General features: G+C 37.4%; 1 protein-coding gene across 1 annotated transcript; it reads left to right on the top strand.

Moving 5' to 3' along the window:
* Positions 1 to 413: 413 nt before the first annotated feature.
* On the top strand, positions 414 to 15940 carry LOC149827051 (tobamovirus multiplication protein 1-like). The gene is made up of 13 exons (XM_090020214.1): positions 414 to 700; positions 841 to 891; positions 1617 to 1650; positions 2065 to 2151; positions 2272 to 2323; positions 3994 to 4168; positions 4351 to 4446; positions 12225 to 12285; positions 13284 to 13348; positions 13991 to 14065; positions 14170 to 14245; positions 15126 to 15292; positions 15403 to 15940. The coding sequence occupies exons 1-13, from the start codon at positions 575 to 577 to the stop codon at positions 15424 to 15426; spliced, it is 1089 nt and encodes a 362-aa protein (XP_089876340.1). The 5' UTR covers positions 414 to 574; the 3' UTR covers positions 15427 to 15940.
* The last annotated feature ends 1877 nt before the right edge of the window (positions 15941 to 17817 follow it).

The raw sequence follows: 17817 nt of genomic DNA, 5'->3' as shown, positions 1-17817 counted from the left end.
AATCCAGATTTTTTCATTTTGCATCACTTTTCCTACGTCTTTCTCGCTAAAGAAAAATTCTGATGGACTGGTCCAAGTATTAATTTTTCACATGTTCTTATAAATTATAATAATTGGGTTTGGAATCTAATTTTCTTGACCCTCATAACCCAGATCCAAACAGATCCAAACAGATCCAAACTCGATGATTTGTTATTTGGGCATTGGATAATGCCTGAAAGTTTTGATATTCACCTCACCGAGATTTATGTTAAGCGATCATACACAGAACCAAAGTCCAGATCCGAAGAAGCAAAAGTCCGATCCATGTTGAAATTTGGATCCTGCATCGACATATACAGATTCACCTCAACCCGACCCAGTTTTACATCTTATCCTATTAAATAATCCACGATCCCATATCAAGGGTGGCCTGGTGGCTATGGAGTCTGTTTTCGTCCAATGTAGGGTTAGTAGTTCGTTGATCGATCCAGCCGTCTAGAAAAAGCGAGCGACTGCATCTGAGAGAATATCCCTCCGAGTTCCTGAATCCGGCCGTCCCGAGGAGGAGGGATTTTCCGGCGGCCTTCCCCGGATGGTTCCGGCGACAATGCTGCACGGAGCGGTGACTCCCGGAGGGTGCCTCCATCCCGTCTCCGCCATCACCGCACTCTCCCTCGCCTGCGTCGACGTCGTCGTCGCTGCCCTCGCCTTCTCTCAGGTGGAGAGGGCTCTCTCTCTCGTGAAGTAGGGTTTTGGGGGGAGTTTTGATTCTTGATTCGTCGATTAGGGTTTTTTGTGGTTTTAGTTTCGTTCTCTTTCTCGTTTTCGTGATCCTTTTTCTGGATTTCTTCGTTTCAGTTGTTGAGGATCCATTTGCGGAATAGGCAAGTCGGGTGGACGCGCCAGAAGGTGAGCTAGATGGATTTTCAGTATAAAATATTTGGTTTTTCTTGTCGGATGGGAAGATGTTTAGAGGTTCGATTCGAAGATTGTGGTGTGATTTAGTTGTGGATTGTGTGAATTTGGGTGATTGAGTTCTAGAATTGGTCGTGAGATTGCCACCATCGTCGTTTTATCTTAGTCATTTCGATAATTTGTCTCAAATTTGGATGATTGCTGGGGGGGTTGTGGTTTAGGGTAATGCTGGTTAAACCCTCACGGTTGTGGTCGTGGAATTCGTGAGGGTTTAAAGATATAGAGTACGCATTGGATTTTTGCAAGAAAATACTGGGGTAGGGATAATATGGTGCTTACGATTTGTTGGTTTGATAGTGGCCGTGGGTGGCTCTGCTGTGCATTTGATATTGTGGAGTCCTTTTCTGTTTTTTGAAAATGACTCCAGATTGTTTGTATGAAAACTTTCATTCTTTTTTCGTTTATGGGTAAGCATGGATCAAGGTTAAATTTGGTGAACTTATCATGCCTATTCTTCTTTGTTTGCCAAACTTGCATTGTTCTGTTCAGGCTAAAAATGAGAATGAATCTCCGTTTTTTAACTTGCTAAAGCGAGGCTAATTTGGATTGCCGTATTTTGTTTTGCCTTTTTTTTTTACAAATTTAGAATTTTGGTATTCGTGATTTGTTTCTTGACAAGCTTGTGCGTGAATTTTATGGCGACATGTATCTTGGTGCAGATCTTTCATCTATTGATCGGATCTTCTAATACTGGTATGATTTTTCTTTTATGGTTTTGCCATGAATGTCGTACAATACCTTTCTATGGAGAGAAAAAAGGCTTACTGTAGTTTAAATGATCCTACCGTAGCATTCTGGGCTCTCTAAGCGCCCAGGTACTTCTGACCCACCATCCAAGTCCCTGATGACTATGTTCTGAATCTGTGCAATAATTAAGGAAAGTTAACAACATGGACCGTGTACTCATGAGATACTTGTTAAATGGGTGCTTGTACACCATTTTCAATATGTAAATAATTATGGTAATCTATCATGTGGAAAATTTGACCAACACCTGTTCAATTTTGACATTCTTGGAGTTCACTGGTGCCATTGGCAACTGGCCATGGTTCTTGTTAGTTATACATGCCCTTTAAAGGTCTAGGAAATGCTTTATTGGTTTTGCAGGTTACACGATCTATTTTCTGCTAACTCTTGTTGCCAACTGTAAGGGATGGTCGTGTTGGTCACATGCATGTGGATTTATCCTCATGGGTATGCTTTGATCCTTCATATTTAGAATAAGATAATTTATTTGATTTCTTCTCATCCACAGATGGATATGTTAACTTGAGTGCTTGTTGCCTGGTATCTTATTGAAATGGTGTTCTGCAGCCTTTCCACAGATTCTGTTTGTTGCAACATTTCTTCTGCTTCTGTCATTTTGGTAAGTTTTTTTAATCCCTTTGTTTTGATGCTGAATCCCGCTGTTGAAGATATAAGTTCTAGGCCACCTACAATATTAGGTTTTGTTATTAAAATTAACACTGGAATTTGACAAGAACCTTTCACTATTCTACAATTAGGGCTGGTAAACGAGCCGAGCTTGGTGAGCCTATTACGAGCAGGCTCGTTTTCTTTAAAAAATTATTTCTAAATTTTTTTAAGCATGATAATATATACAATATATACATAAAGTACAACAACAACAACAACTACGCCTTCATCCCAAAACAATTGGGGTCGGTGATATGAACCAACAAAGAAAATCATTCTGGGTCTTCCACATGAATCCTTCTCCTCCAATCATTTCTATCCAATGCCATGTCCTCGGTGAGGTTCAAAGCATTCATATCCTTTCCTATCATCTCCATCCAAGTCTTTCTAGGCCTACCCCGACCTCTTTTAACTAATATATTTTCCCATTTCTCCATTCTTCAAACTGGAGCATCATTAGGCCTTCGCCGAATATGTCCAAACCACCGTAAACGATTCTCTTTCATCTTATTTTCAATAGGTGCAACGCCTACCTTCTTACGTATTTCCTCGTTCCGAATCTTATCTTTTATTGTATTTCCACACATCCATCTAAGCAAACTCATCTCAGCTACACTCATTTTTTGAATATGATGTCTCTTGGCAGCCCAACATTCCGTACCATATAGTAAAGTGGGCCTAATAGTCGTCCTATAAAACTTTTCCTTCAACCGCAATGGCATTCTACGATCACACAACACTCCAGTTGCACTTTTCCATTTCATCCACCCAACCTTTATCCTATGATTTACATCTCCATCAATTTCTCCATACTTTTGAATGATAGATCCCAAATATTTGAAACAATCATCCACCAGTATTTCTTGCTCACCAAGCTTCACTACACTCCCATCACTACTTCGTTGCTTACTAAACCGACATTCCATATATAATAAATATATAAAATACATATAATATGTATATTATATATAATATATAAGTGTATGCTATGTAAAACGAGCTTATACGAGCCAAGCCGAGCCGAGCTTGCCATGTTTGTGCTTGGCTCATTTACCTAAATGAGCTGGCTTGTAGCTCGGCTTGCCAATCTCAATTTCCAAGCCGATCTGAGCTTCTCACAAGCTGAACTGAGCTGAACAGCGAGCTGCTCATCTTGTTTCCCAGCCCTATCTACAAGGCTAACCACCACATATTGAGCTGAACTAACTTACAATATCCCTCTAACATGTTTTTGTCGAGTCTAGAGCTTCCATGAGATAGTACTCATCAAGTCACCCTTTCCTCTCTTGTCATGTCTAAAGGATGTGTCATCTTTCCAGAAGTCTAAAGTTATGACACTAGTAGTGTTACACGTCCCATCCATAGATCTTAAGCAATCTGACTACTTTCCTTTGTAGAACTTTCTAGGACAAATAAACCTAAACTCACAATAAATATCTATTGATAAAGTCTAGTTGAGAGTCACAAATCTCTCTTTCAAATGATCCACACTAAATTTGTGCTACAACTATGAATTTCTTGTGGATTGATTTTCTTTGTTTTGTAGATTTTGTATTTTTCCTGCAATCATTACTGTAAATTGCTTTATTATAAGAACACATTTATGATGATGTTTTATAGGGTTGACCTTTGCCATCAGGCAAATGATGTTGAGGAAGAAGAGGATGATTGTGCTTACCAAGCATTGCTGGAAAAGACAAAGAGCAGAGCAGGTGTTCAACATGTGGAAAGTCGTAGAAAGTGTTGCCCCTTGCAAGCCGTGCATATTGGAAGCCGACAAAAAGTTGTAATACTGGTAGGTATTGTGGATGATTATATTATCATGCCTCCACTTTCCCGATATCCTTCTTGTTCATTACAAGCAGAATAAACAGTTCAGATTATAAATCCAAATGATATACTACTTTTACTACTTTGCACTTTTACTGTGGCAAGTCCTGTCACAGCTACTAATTGTGAGCTTTATTTTCTTTCCAGGTGACTTTATTTATTTTCTCTTTAGCGATCACAGCTGCAGTGCTAATATGGGTTGGTATGGGAAAAAATCCTATTGATTCTTCACTTGTGGCTCGGGTATGGGCTTGATACTACATTGTTCAACACTATTGCTGGCATCTCATTAATTTTCTTTCTAAATCATTGTGCAAAATATGCCCTTTTTCTGTTAAGAGTGGGGTTAGATGACTGAAGTAAGGATTTCATCTCTTCTATTATTTTTTGTATGTACGAGGGAGTGGGGCAACATATTGACTTGAGATGTGTTGATATGGACAATGTTTTGCAAGTGTGTGTTGCTTTAATGATGATAATAATACATTCTCAAAAAAAAAAAAATTTGCATTCCCAATTTTTTCTTTTACATTCTAAAAAAATGAAGGTGGCATATATCAAGGTTGTAAGTATCGTATTGTTACCCATATCGGTCTGGTCCAAAATAAGATACGTATTGTATCGTAAAAAATAACAAAAATTTAATATATTTTTTTAATTCCAAAAAATCAGGAAAAATCAGGAAAATTAGAAAAAAATCTAAAAAAATCATAACACGTGAAATAATGACGAATTGCACAAAATACAACCATAAAATCACCTATGAAACATTTATGTCTATGTGATCTTCATAAAACATCATAACCAAGTTTTTTTTTAAATAACACAGCAAACAATAATCAAGTTTTTTAAAAATATACCATCAATCATCATCATCATCATCATCATTATCTTCTTCTTCTTGTCCTCCTTCGACATTCACATCATCTCCAATGTACGTGGGCTCTTCATCATCTACATCCTAAGCTCTTTTCATGTTTATCCACTGAATGTCTTCTTCATTTAGAATATTTGCTTCTTTTTTAATCTATGCATCCAATACGTCAAATATTTTCAAACTAATGGGATCAAATTGCTTTTTATGTTTCCTTGACGATAACTTTTCTAGTTGCCTAAAAAGTTGACATGAAAAAATTAAAATTAGTTGAGTTTTGTATGATATAAAAAAAACTTTAAATAAACACATGAAAATGATAAATAAACTTTATAAATTTATATACATTTGTCTCAACCGCAAGTTGTAGCGAATGTAGACAAGGTCATAGATCTTTTTGTGTTCAAATCCACGTTTTCGTTGTGTATGTGTTTGCTTAAAGATGTTTCAATTTTTCTCGCATCCACTTGCACTACACGTTTGGTTAAAAATACAAATGACAAAAAACTCTCAAGTTTGAAACATCACTTCTAAACCTGATCCACCACATGTTTGAAAAAGACAAGAAAATGAGAAATGAATAAAACAATAACAGATACATTCATACAAAACATCATACCTAAATAACAATATGAAATTAAAATTTAAATAGACAATAAATTACCTGGATGCATTATGGAATGGTTTCACATTGTTGCAGGTCTCTTCATATCATATAATGCATTATCCTAAATTTTTATTTCCTTATGAATTTGATTTTGAACACTATAATCAGGGTTCAACCTTTTAATGCAATCTCAGAGTCCCTTGTTGACTTCCTTGTCCATTTTAAATGTAGGTGAGTATCTAAATGTATGATTTAAATAATATGTTGTAGAATAAAGAGATTGATTAAGTTGCCCAGTCCACCTATGATTAGGGGTGCCAATGGGTCGGGTTTGGTTCGGACCCAGATGGAACCAGTCTTGAACCAGATTTTTAGGTATGGTATCGAGTTTGGACTCAGGTCTAATCAGGTCTACTATAAGAGAAAGCATACCTGGACCCGATAAGAACTACATGAACCAGACTCGGTAAATTAATATTTTTTATCATTTTTATATTGAAAATTTAAGGGTCTTAGACGAAACTTGGGTTAGGTTCGAGTCTGGTATAAAATTTCAAAGACTATACCTCTCTTCATGTATTAATCGGACCTTCAGGTCCAGACTCGGGTCTTAATCGGGTCTTTTTATTTGTCACCATACCCAAACCTTATAGCCCGACCCGTTTACACTCCTACTTATGATCAATGATGTTATATATAGGGATGTACAATTTTTTATTCCTATTCAAATTATCTCTAATGACCTCTTTTGCCTTATCCATCGCTTCATAAAGATAACCCATAACTAGTTTGTCTTCACTATCAACCAATCGAAACACCTTCACCAAAGGTATACTGATTCTCAACAACTTCATGCATGAATCCCAGAATTCAATTCTGAATACAATATCTATAATTTCTCGACTTTCTTTTTTATGCATGGGTATATGCATTATACTCATTTGTTGAAAACATATTTTTAGTGTAGTTATATTCTTTATTAAACTTTGCACTGTCTAAAAATTTGTAGCAAATCTAGTAACTGCATTACGAATCAACTCAATACCACTAGTGTACTTTTTCATCAAGTTCAAAATTCATGCATGATTATAAATAAATTTAGTAACTTTTTGGCAGCATTCAATTGTGTGTTTTATCTCATCCATATTGTCGATGTCATCAAGCATGAAGTCTATGCAATGGACAACACACGGGGTCCAAAAGAATGACCTATAATTTTCTGCAAATTCTTTACCTGTTGCCCTATAATTTGTTGTATATCAATAATGAATTAAACAATATTTTGAGATTAAACATCTTCCATAACCTGATCAAATACCCTAAGCAATCAATACATTTGTTGTCTTGGGCATATCAGCCACTTAAGAACACTTGTTGAAGTCGCGACTACGTCGACCTGTCTCTGAAAGACCTCTACGAACCTACAATTATAATTGTTAAGGGGGGTGAGTCTACAACTCAGTAAGGAACAATTATAAGCAATATAGAACTCTGATTTACAACTGTAGTGGGTTCAAAGCCCTCAGTCTTAATTTAGTTTTTTATCACATAATACAAATTTTTGTCTCTTTTAATCCTCCCATTAACCTTCTCAAAACTCAAAAGTTAGCATTTACTCAATGTTATCTATTTCTCTAGATTGGCTATATCGAAAATAACTTATTATGGGCATAGAAACCCATGTAGAATATTTCAATTCTACTATGTTGGCTAGACTATGAGCTACTCTGAGCGATCTTGACTGAGATCACTAGGCACTACAGTAAAAGAGAAGTCATCGATCGCTAGCTCGCTAGCGAGTCAAACTGAGGAGCTATACTTGCCCCCTAAGGTTCATGGCTTATGTTACATTTTGGTCTTCGTAGAGTCTCAAATCATTGAGTGAAACATAACCCCTAGTATATATTATGCAACTCTTGTTTTTCCCGCATGAATTCCCTCAAGTTCATTTTCTCTCTGTCTCAAGTAAGTTTCTCAGGATATTCTTAAGGTTTCGATATTCACAAAAATCTAAGCATGTAGAAGATGTAGTGTCTCTATATCGATCTAGTGTATCTACATCAATAAATCGCTGGTGGCCCATGCTTATGGTGACTCTCACTCTAACTGTTGTTAGGTAGCCGTTTTCATCCATTGCCTCTTCCAGAATTTATGGGGTTAAGTTTAACATGCTAAGATAACTCAAATTGCAGTAAATATAACTAAAAGAAAGGAGCTCAAGGAAATCACTCAAATACTCAATTATGTTCACATGCATGTAGTTTTATATTCTCAAGAAGCATAGGATATGGATTTTTGTCTAAAATCACACAATTTCCTCACATGCATAGAAAACTCAAGGTTAGACAAAACCATTCTCGGCATTGTGGCTAACTCACATGCATCATTCGGTCTCTCAAGCATGCATACAAATTATTTCTAGAATATAATTACAGTATATGCGAAGTAATGACTACATTCTCAAATATATATGATTTCATGCAAACTATCTCATACATAGTAAACAATCATTGTTTATTATTAACTAGAAAATGCTCATAATATTCATTACCTCGAATTCCAGCACTGAACTCTAACCTGCAGTCAAGTCTCTTGTAGTAGTAATAGGATTTGTTCATAACATAAAGACTCACTTAATTACTAAACATATATCTCTTCATATTTTATAAAATCACCAAACTACCCCTCTTGATGGTGGTCTGTAAGACCTCATTTTTCGTACTGCGTGTTTGGTCATGAAAACATGATAGAAAAAATTTCCTTCTACGTCTTGATTCCAACGAACTAAACCTCACCCGATTCTGAGTTCGGGGTGAGGAGTTATGACCAAATTACGAAGCACATGCTTCAAGGGTAATTTGGCCTTTTTACTGACTTGACCCAGTCTAGGTCAGAACATGGCTCGACTTAAGCTCAATCCATACTTGACAGACTGAACCCAGGTTTGGTTGTGCCAAAGTTCATTCGTATATATGGTGGAACGAGGATGTCAAATTAGCTATTAAGGTTAAAAGAGAGTGTTATAGAAATCTAAGAGTTGTGATAATGAGAAATTGGAGAAGTATATGATAGCAAAGAAGGAAGCTAAAAAATTAGTTCGAAACGAGGTTTATGACAAGTTGGATACCAAAGAGGGTTAGAAAGATATTTATAGGGTTGCAAAGATGAGAGATAGAAAATCGAGGGATTTGGGTATGGTTAGATGTATCAAAGATGAAACGCAAAGGGTTTTAGTCAAAGATGAGGAGATTAAGGAGAGATGAAAAGATTATTTTGATAAGCTATTTAATGGAAGTCATGCGTAGTCTCTTGGAGACTTCTCTATTCCTTTTCATGAGATGAATCGTGACTACATGCGCAAGATTCAAAAGAAAGAAATTGCAGAGGCTTTGAAGAAAATGAAATAAAAAAGGGCAGTTGGCCCAGATGGTATACCTATCGAGGCTTGGAAATGCTTGGATGAGAAAGGTTTAAAATGGTTGACAAATCTTTTTAACAAGATTTGGCAAACAAATAAGATGCCTAATGAGTGGAGGAAGAGTACTTTGGTGCCTCTATATAAGAATAAGGGTGATATACAAGATTGCACAAACTATTGTTGTATAAAACTCATGAGTCATACTATGAAACTTTGGGAGAGGGTGATTGAGTATAGGTTGAGGAAGGTTGTCATGATATCGGAGAATCAATTTGGTTTTATGCCCGAAAGATCAATTATGGAAGCTATACATCTTCTTAGACAACTTATTGAGAGATATAGAGAGAGGAACAAAGATTTGCATATGGTTTTTATTGATTTGGAGAAGGCATACGATAGAGTACCTAAGGATGTTCTCTGGTGGACAATGATGAAGAAAGGTGTTTCTCTCAAGTACATTAGTATAATTAAAGATATGTACGAAGGAGTAGTAATCAATGTCCGCACTTGTGGAGGGGTGACAACCAATTTTCCTATAACGGTTGGGTTACATCAAGGATCTGCATTAAGCCCTTTCTTATTGGCTATAGTGATGGATGAGCTTACGAGATCAATTCAAGAAAATGTGTCGTGGTGTATGTTGTTTGCTAATGATATTGTTTTGATTGATGAGTCTAGAGCTGGGGTTAATGCTAAGTTAGAATTATGGAGACAGACATTGAAAGCAAGAGGTTTTATATGAAATGTCGGTTTAGTAAGCAACAAAGTAGTGATGGGAGTGTAGTGAAGCTTGGTGATCAAGAAATACCGGTGGATGATTGTTTCAAATATTTGAGATCTATCATTCAAAAGTATGGAGAAATTGATGGAGATGTAAATCATCGGATAAAGGTTGGGTGGATGAAATGGAAAACTGCATCTGGAGTGTTGTGCGATCGTAGAATGCCATTGCGGTTGAAGGGAAAGTTTTATAGGACGACAATTAACCTCGCTTTACTATATGGTACGGAATGTTGGGTTGCCAAGAGACATCATATTCAAAAAATGTGTGTAGCTGAGATGCGTATGCTTAGATGGATGTGTGGAAATACAATAAAAGATAAGATTCAAAACGAGGAGATACATAAGAAGGTAGGCGTTGCATCCATTGAAAATAAGATGAGAGAGAATCGTTTACGGTGGTTTGGACATATTCGGCGAAGGCCTAATGATGCTCCAGTTTGAAGGATGAAGAAATGAAAAAATATATTAGTTAAAAGAGGTCGGGGTAGGCCTAAGAAGACTTGGATGGAGATGATAGGAAAGGATATGAATGCTTTGAACCTCACCGAGGACATGGCATTGGATAAAAATGATTGGAGAAGGATTCATGTGGAAGACCCAGAATGATTTTCTTTTTTGGTTCATATCGCCGACCCCAATTGTTTTGGGATGAAGGCGTCGTTGTTGTTGTTGTGTGTATATATATATATATATATATATATATATATATATATATATATATATATATATATATTCGTTCATACAAGTATGTATGCAAATAGAGTTCGACCCAACCCAAGTGGGTCTAACCTGTTTTCTTATTTTTTCATTATTACTCACTTATTCCCGAATTTATTGAATCGTATCTAGACCCAACTTGGTCTGGGTTTGGTTCATACTGATCCTAAAAGGATTCAGTTACCAAACCTTCTAGCAAACTGGATCCAGATCCAGTATGGCCGAACTGGGTCTAGCTTATTCTGAATTTTGTACCAAATGGACCCAATCCTGATCCCGTTGGATTTGGTCCAAACTGAATCCCAAACCACAAATTTGGATCAGGTCCAAATAAGTTTCCAGACCCAGACTTGTCTTCCTGTAACAGGAAACCAAGACAGCTATTGTCTCAGTTTCTTTATTTTATATATATATATATATATATATATATATATATATATATATATATAATTTTTTCTTTCACCCTGATCACACTCAGTCTGGGTCACACCCAGTGCAGACCCGGTCTGGGTCGCCCCCCCCAGACCCAGACCGTTTGTCGGCTCGGTCTGGTTCAGACTTGGACTGAGTCAGTCTGGGTTCTTTTTTTTTAAACCCGCAACAGAGGCAGCACCCCTCTGTCGCCTCTCTCTCTCCCTTTGGTTCAAACAACGCTGGCAACCACCCGGTTGCCTGCGGTGGTGGCAAGGGTGCCACCACCCCTCCCTGTCTGCTCTCTTTCCACGCCGATGCCACCGGCGACCCCTCCGATCATCGATAGCTGAGACTGCCCCCTACTTGATACGGTGACAGCGACGGTGGCAGTGCCAGCAACCCAGTGTGGTTGCCGGTGGCTGCCAAAAACAGGGACGGTGCAACTAAGCTGCACGCTAGAGAGGGTGGCTCCGCCTCCCTCTCCCTTGACTCTCATATTCTGGCAGTAAAGGTCACCGACAACCCATGGTTGCCGGCGATGGAGACATAGGGCATCTCCTCTCTCCCTCTCTCTCAGAAAATGAAATTGAAGGGGGATGGGATTACCTGCCGATGACAGTGCTGCTCCCTTTCTCTCCTTCTCGATCACCCTCTCAAGCTCTCTCTCACTCTCTTTCTCTGAAAAACTGGGAGGATGAGGGAGCTCATGGCTCTCTTTATAGGACCCACGAGAGTGGTGGGGGGTCACCCCCACCACTTCCCACATTTACGGTTCTCTCCTGAAACATCCCCACTCTCCCATGATCTCTTATCGTGGGCAGAGGGAGGGACATGGTTTTACATCGGCCTTTAAGAGGTCTTTAAAACCTAAAACTGAAAAATTATGATTCAGCCCTTTTCTAAGTGTGCAGAATCTACATCGTACGATACACCCTGTATTGTATGATATGCTACAATACGGGGCTATATCGGACAATACATATATGATACACACTTGTATCGCGATACGAGTGTGTATCATATCAATATTCCCCATAGTAACGATATCTATCGTACCGTATCGTTTGATACGGTACGATGCTTACAACATTGGTATATATAGTTCAATATATCCTTTTTTATGTATTTAGCTATTATTTTGTTGTCTGTAACCTTATTTTTTATATGAGAAATTGGAGAGTAAATTAATATTGATCATTGTTTTTCAGGTTTATTTGGATCTTTTTGCTACAATGATGCTTCTCCTCGGAGGTGGCTTAGCATGCTATGGTAGACTGTATTTTGCCCATTGCTTGTTAAGTTTCTAACATATTATTAAGATCTGCAGCAATGTGCCATTTTTTTATTACCATCCTTTTTTTTCTGAAAGAGATTTTTGGCCTATCATTCATTAGCCATCTATTTTTCTTTCCATGATGCCTGAATTGAATTAAACTGATAAATTCTTCAATTGGTTCTGCTCATAATAAGCAACTATCATTATTATAGTACTTGTTAGTACTTTTTGAGTTGTTCCACAAATTATTCCCCTTATCACTGACTGAGTTGCATTTACATACATGATCCTTATGAAGTCACTTTCATGCTTCAAAATGGTTTGTGGCATGAGGGGCTTGAGCCGTTGACTCTTCTGGCTCTCCTAAGCTACATTTTGTGTTTCTGTAACAAAGTGCCAGTTAGCAATTGTGGTCTTAGATTCTTCTGCGCACATCTGCATTAATGAATACCTTTCTCCTTTTTGTCCTTTGAAAGGAGAAAAACATGAAGATGCAATAAAGTTAGTTCTTGAATCGTTGAAGCTGGATCTAGTTAAAGTGGATTTGCTGATAACTTGCTCTTGAAAACTGAAAAAGGAAATATTAGGTCACTAGTAGAAAGTGCCTATGGAAATACATGTCTTGACCAGGATATGTTTACTCTTTCAGCGCAAGAAGGTCAAATATGGTTGGAATGTTTTGAGCTCCAGCAATGTAATGATCAATTACCAATGTTATATATTTACTGGTGAATAGCTCTTTGTGTATTAATGTGAATTTGTTGTTTTTGTTTAATAGCCTTTCATCCCCATCTTAACCGTATTGCACATTTTTTCATTTTTCTCTTGGCTTCAGTCCTGCAGAATATCTATTTATTACTGTTCACTTTCCTTCCCATGAAGTCATGATATCATAATGCCTTATCTGTGTTAGATGCTAATATCCTAGAAATATTTGTTGCAGTATATTCATAATTTTCTTTGTTTTTCTTCTCTTTACTTGTCAAACCAGGTTTCTTGTTATTCTCAAAAATGAGCAAAGTTAGATCTGAAAGGGCTTCATCTGAGATCTGGAAGGTGATTCCTGTGCTACTACGGCAATTAAAGGACTTGACTTGGATGGTTATGATTATAATGTGAATTATGATAAAAACAAATTTGTGCCATTTCCACCTGATTGAAAATATGGCAGTGCTTATATTCATAAAAGTTGCAATATTATCATGATATTTTGGTCAAACAACATAGTAGGTGAAATAATCAGATGTATTCAAAAATATTCTTCTATGAAAATATTGTGAAAATATCATGATGTGATATTATCATGGTTTTTTTACAAATATCTAATTCAATGTTTTTGTACATTTTGACTTGTTACCTTTTGACATATTGTGGAAAAAAACCATTAAAATTTATTTTCCTTCTCTACGTTGCTTTAAATGTGTTTTTTTTTTAAATGTGAGAATTGTTTGATATTTGCAAAAAGAATCCTAAGAATTGCCTGAGATATTCCCGTTACTAACATTGGTGACAATGATAGAAGCTAGAGAGTACACGTTTTAGTTTCATGACATGGATATTAATGAAACTTTTTCCCTTTTTTTCCCAATTTTGCATGCATTTTCTTCTAATCATATGCATGAAATCTGATCCATTTAATTTCCAGTTCATATTGTTCCTTGTGTTTCAATGTTTCTCTGACATTGTATAAAACTACAGGTTACAGGTCTGGCATCAGTCTCTGTTGTATGTTTCACAATTTGTGCTCTAGTGGCTCTTGTTACTGATATTCCCGTAAGTGATTACTGCTCAGGCAGTGTTACACTTCTTTCTTTGCAAAAGCAGTGAAACTCTGTGTTTATCCAGTTGGTGAAGTTCTGTTTTCCTTCTGGTGGCAGGTCTTTCATAATTGGCATTCAAAGCATATAGATGCTGTATACTCGTCTCTTCTAATAATTTCGTATTATTTTATAGGTACTTTCTTCTCCCTATCGTTGGAATGGTCATTGTTTAGTTTGACTGCTTGTTTCTGCCAGGCAGCTGGCCCTCTAAATGCTCATTGAGATGTATATTCAACAAATCCTTTATCCAATTGTTCATTTTAAAGTAGCGATGCTCTGATTCAGAATTTTTTGTAAAAATCAAGACAAACCGTTGTGCAGCTATGTACAGTAAGGACCAGTCAGGGAAAGTACTATTTTTTTTGGTTTATTAGCAAGCTGGGTTAGGGCAGACCCGACCAGAGTACATCTAAGACTTCATTCATTGCATTTGGCAAAGGACAAAAGTAGTACTTTTTCCAACCTGATGTAATGTCATGCAATCCATTTTTTCTATTTTTGTTCCTCCTAAAAGAATGGAAAAGATTGCCTTTCTACAACTGAAATTGCCAGTAGTCATGTTGGTCCTTCCATGCTCTATCAGCATCTAGATACTTCACATACATACTTCACTGTTTGAGAACCCCCCAAAAAGGGTCCAAAACCTATCTTCTAGATGCCATGTTAATTTTGGGTATCATTTCTGTGGGGATTCATCAAATTTATTCTCAAAGTTAGTGACCTATTCTGCTTTTATATATAGTGGGCCGGATCATGTTTAGCTGTATGTTTGTCGTAATAGTTGGATGACAACATCTAACTCCCATTGTGCTTGCTGTTTTTTCTTTCTTAGGGTTAATTCTATCTATTTTTCTTGGTTAAATGTTTCCATTTTTTTTGTACCACTTGTTCTCTTCTAACTTTCCATCAGCAAAGCTAGTATTATGTTTTGAGTGGGAAGCTTGTCCTTGTGATTCCTGGTGCACTTCCATCAATGAAGTTTTCATGAGTTGATTTCTTAAGTGGCCTGCCAGGTTCATCTGTGCCATCAAGTGTTGTGCTATGGGTCATGCGAGAAATGCCACCTCGATTAGCAGTTGATAGAAGCTCACGAACTAGTACACCAACCATTATCAGCGAACCAAGGAGGTTATCCACATCTCCTCAGCGCTGGATTACCTCAACTAGTGCTCAGAACCAGGTCAGTTCATGTAATGAAAACTTGTTGCTTAAAGCTTGACAGTTGCCTTAATCAGAAATATGTTAACAGTGTTGTGTGAAGGATAGCCTCGTTTTTTTTTTTCCTTGCAGGTCCTAAGAGCAAGTCCAATATGAAATTTTGCTTTGATCGATTGTATTTCTGGATCAGGCCAAAACCATCCAGTGAGCTGCCGCAAGTTCGCATTTCATGGACACCCAGTGGATCAATGATGGCAGATGAGAAGGCCAATTTCTGATTTGGTCGGGCTGCACACAATTATTGATATGCCAGATGAATGGAACATTCGGGTTGGCCCTGTACATGATGCAGATGACCGAATCTTCATCAAGCAAATGTAAATCATTGGTGAATATCTTTTCTTCTTTCAAATGGACCGATGTAATAAAACGACATGCCTGTGAAGACGCAGAGTTTTCTCATCCGGTTGTTACTGGCCTTGGAAACCTTCTGTAGAGTTTTTTCTTGCTTGTCAGCTAGTAAAACTGAAGCTAACAGAAACTTGAGATCACCAGGCATTGGGAATAAAGTTTGTTGTGAGCTTAAGAAATTGTGCTTTCTCTCCCATGGAAGCTGATTGTTCTTGTCACTATTTCACGGTATATAAGCAAGATCATTTTTTGAGATGCAGATGGTATCTACCAAGGACTTATACTCTCTCTCTCTCTCTCATTCTCTCTCTCGTATGATAGCATTTCAGTATAAGGATATGGGTTCTGCCTCTCTCTGAATTTCTTCAGCGTTTGATGGGTCTCTTCTCTGCATAAAGAGCATCGTCTCCTAAGCCAACCCTGAAAAAGTCTAATCATTATCAAATACGTGTTCTCAAGAAGGGGCAGCATTCCAATGACGGACAATATCGCTTATGGGCTAAGAATGCTAGAGGCCAGCCTCGTTCATTCTCCACAGGATAGTATATACTGATTTTTTATCCACCACCACTTATGCAGTCAACATTGGCTCTCCTTACCACCGAGGTGGTATCCCATGTGGTAAGCGGGGTCCTGTGCCAAGCTGAAGGCCCAGGTTCGAATCCCTCTGCCACATGGGGCTTACGAGATATCTGGTAGGGGTCTGCCTAACCCCAGTTTGCCTAAAAAAAAACATTCTCTCTCCTTGTTTAGATGCCAAAAACTCGGTTATGTCCACCAAAGTTTTCTTATTTTACAAAGATACCCCAACCTTGTACTTCATGTTAAGCAAACAACCTCATGAGTTAACCCCCATTAAACTTGCTAAAACGACCAATTTACCATTACAAACCCAACTTGTCAAGTAAAATCCTGCCTTCAAAATTTTCTTCTTAATAAACTGATCGACAAATAAAATCCTTGTTTCGCTCCAGTAACCTTCAATGCTTCAGAATAATGAACAGCCGGCATGCTTTAAATGTAAATTATCAATATATTTTTATAAGAGTAACATGGCAATTTTGATTCTATAATCATCATTGACCCAAGATTAAACCATGCGCAGTGCACAAATGGAAACATTTGCTTAAAAGTGAACAAAATTGGGGAGCTCAGAACCAAATGCTCGGTAGGCATTTGAAAATTACTGTGTGCGTGTGTGTGTGTGTGTGTGTGTGTGTGTGAGAGAGAGAGAGAGAGAGAGAGAGAGAGAGAGAGAGAGAGAGAGAGAGAGAGAGAGAGAGAGAGAGAGAGAGAGAGAATTGTTCCAGACACAGTTGAACCAAATGTAATTCCCATACATGAATCAAACGAGTTAAAGAAAAAGAACGGACTTTTCTAATCAGTATCCTGATTTACTGGTCACCAACTTGTGCGTCAAGGTGTTTGGGTTAAGTCCCGCAACAAACATAACCCCCAATGTTCAATGTTGTTAAGATCGATTGACTAGGTGAACTGATTCTTTGAAAAAATGAAAAAATCAAAACTTTTTTTTCATAACATAGCAGGGCAAATTAAGACTCCCTCCCTTTCACAAACAAAAGAGAGGCCTGTTCAAACTACCAGGTAGTTATTAAACCACCCATATATACCAGTGGGGTTTGAAATCGCCACGTCCTATCACACGGTGACTTGCACAATCTGCTACTACCAGATGGTGGGAGCCCCCATTGGTGAATCAAATCGATCTTGAATCAGATGACGTATTATTAAAAAATAAAAATATGTTAAAATTATTTTTTTAACCCTCTCAAAAATATTTTAAAAAATCAATTGAATCCACCTTGAATCAGCCCTTTTTGGATCGTCTTTGGGCTGATTTGATCTGAATCAACCGATTCAAACAGATTTTGACATACATTTCTCACAACAATGAATATTAGCATTCACAATTTAGCATCCAAAAATTAATCATCCCATAATTTTGTGCATTTCACATTGTCTCACACAATGGATCAATTGAACTGAGCCACAACATGCAGAAAGAAATAAACTCGTGTGTGAGATCCTTCTCAGCAATTTTTGCGCAGCTTCCACCATTCCCCTCTATCTTATATCATTGGCGTATCATTAACTCCATTCAGTCCCAAAGACAAT

Source organism: Nuphar pumila, chromosome 10, assembly GCF_984573655.1.
Source record: "Nuphar pumila chromosome 10, dmNupPumi1.hap1.1, whole genome shotgun sequence".
Lineage (NCBI taxonomy): Eukaryota > Viridiplantae > Streptophyta > Magnoliopsida > Nymphaeales > Nymphaeaceae > Nuphar > Nuphar pumila.
Note: the sequence above shows the minus strand (reverse complement) of the source record. Positions and strands in the feature narration are given on the sequence as shown.

Excerpts from the sequence above, each read along its gene's own strand:
- LOC149827051 (XM_090020214.1), top strand. The coding sequence starts at position 575 with ATGGTTCCGGCGACAATGCTGCACGGAGCGGTGACTCCCGGAGGGTGC. Across the intron at positions 4,169-4,350 it reads GACAAAAAGTTGTAATACTG|GTGACTTTATTTATTTTCTC; the intron begins GTAGGTATTGTG and ends TTTTCTTTCCAG. Across the intron at positions 15,293-15,402 it reads CAACTAGTGCTCAGAACCAG|GTCCTAAGAGCAAGTCCAAT; the intron begins GTCAGTTCATGT and ends TTTTCCTTGCAG.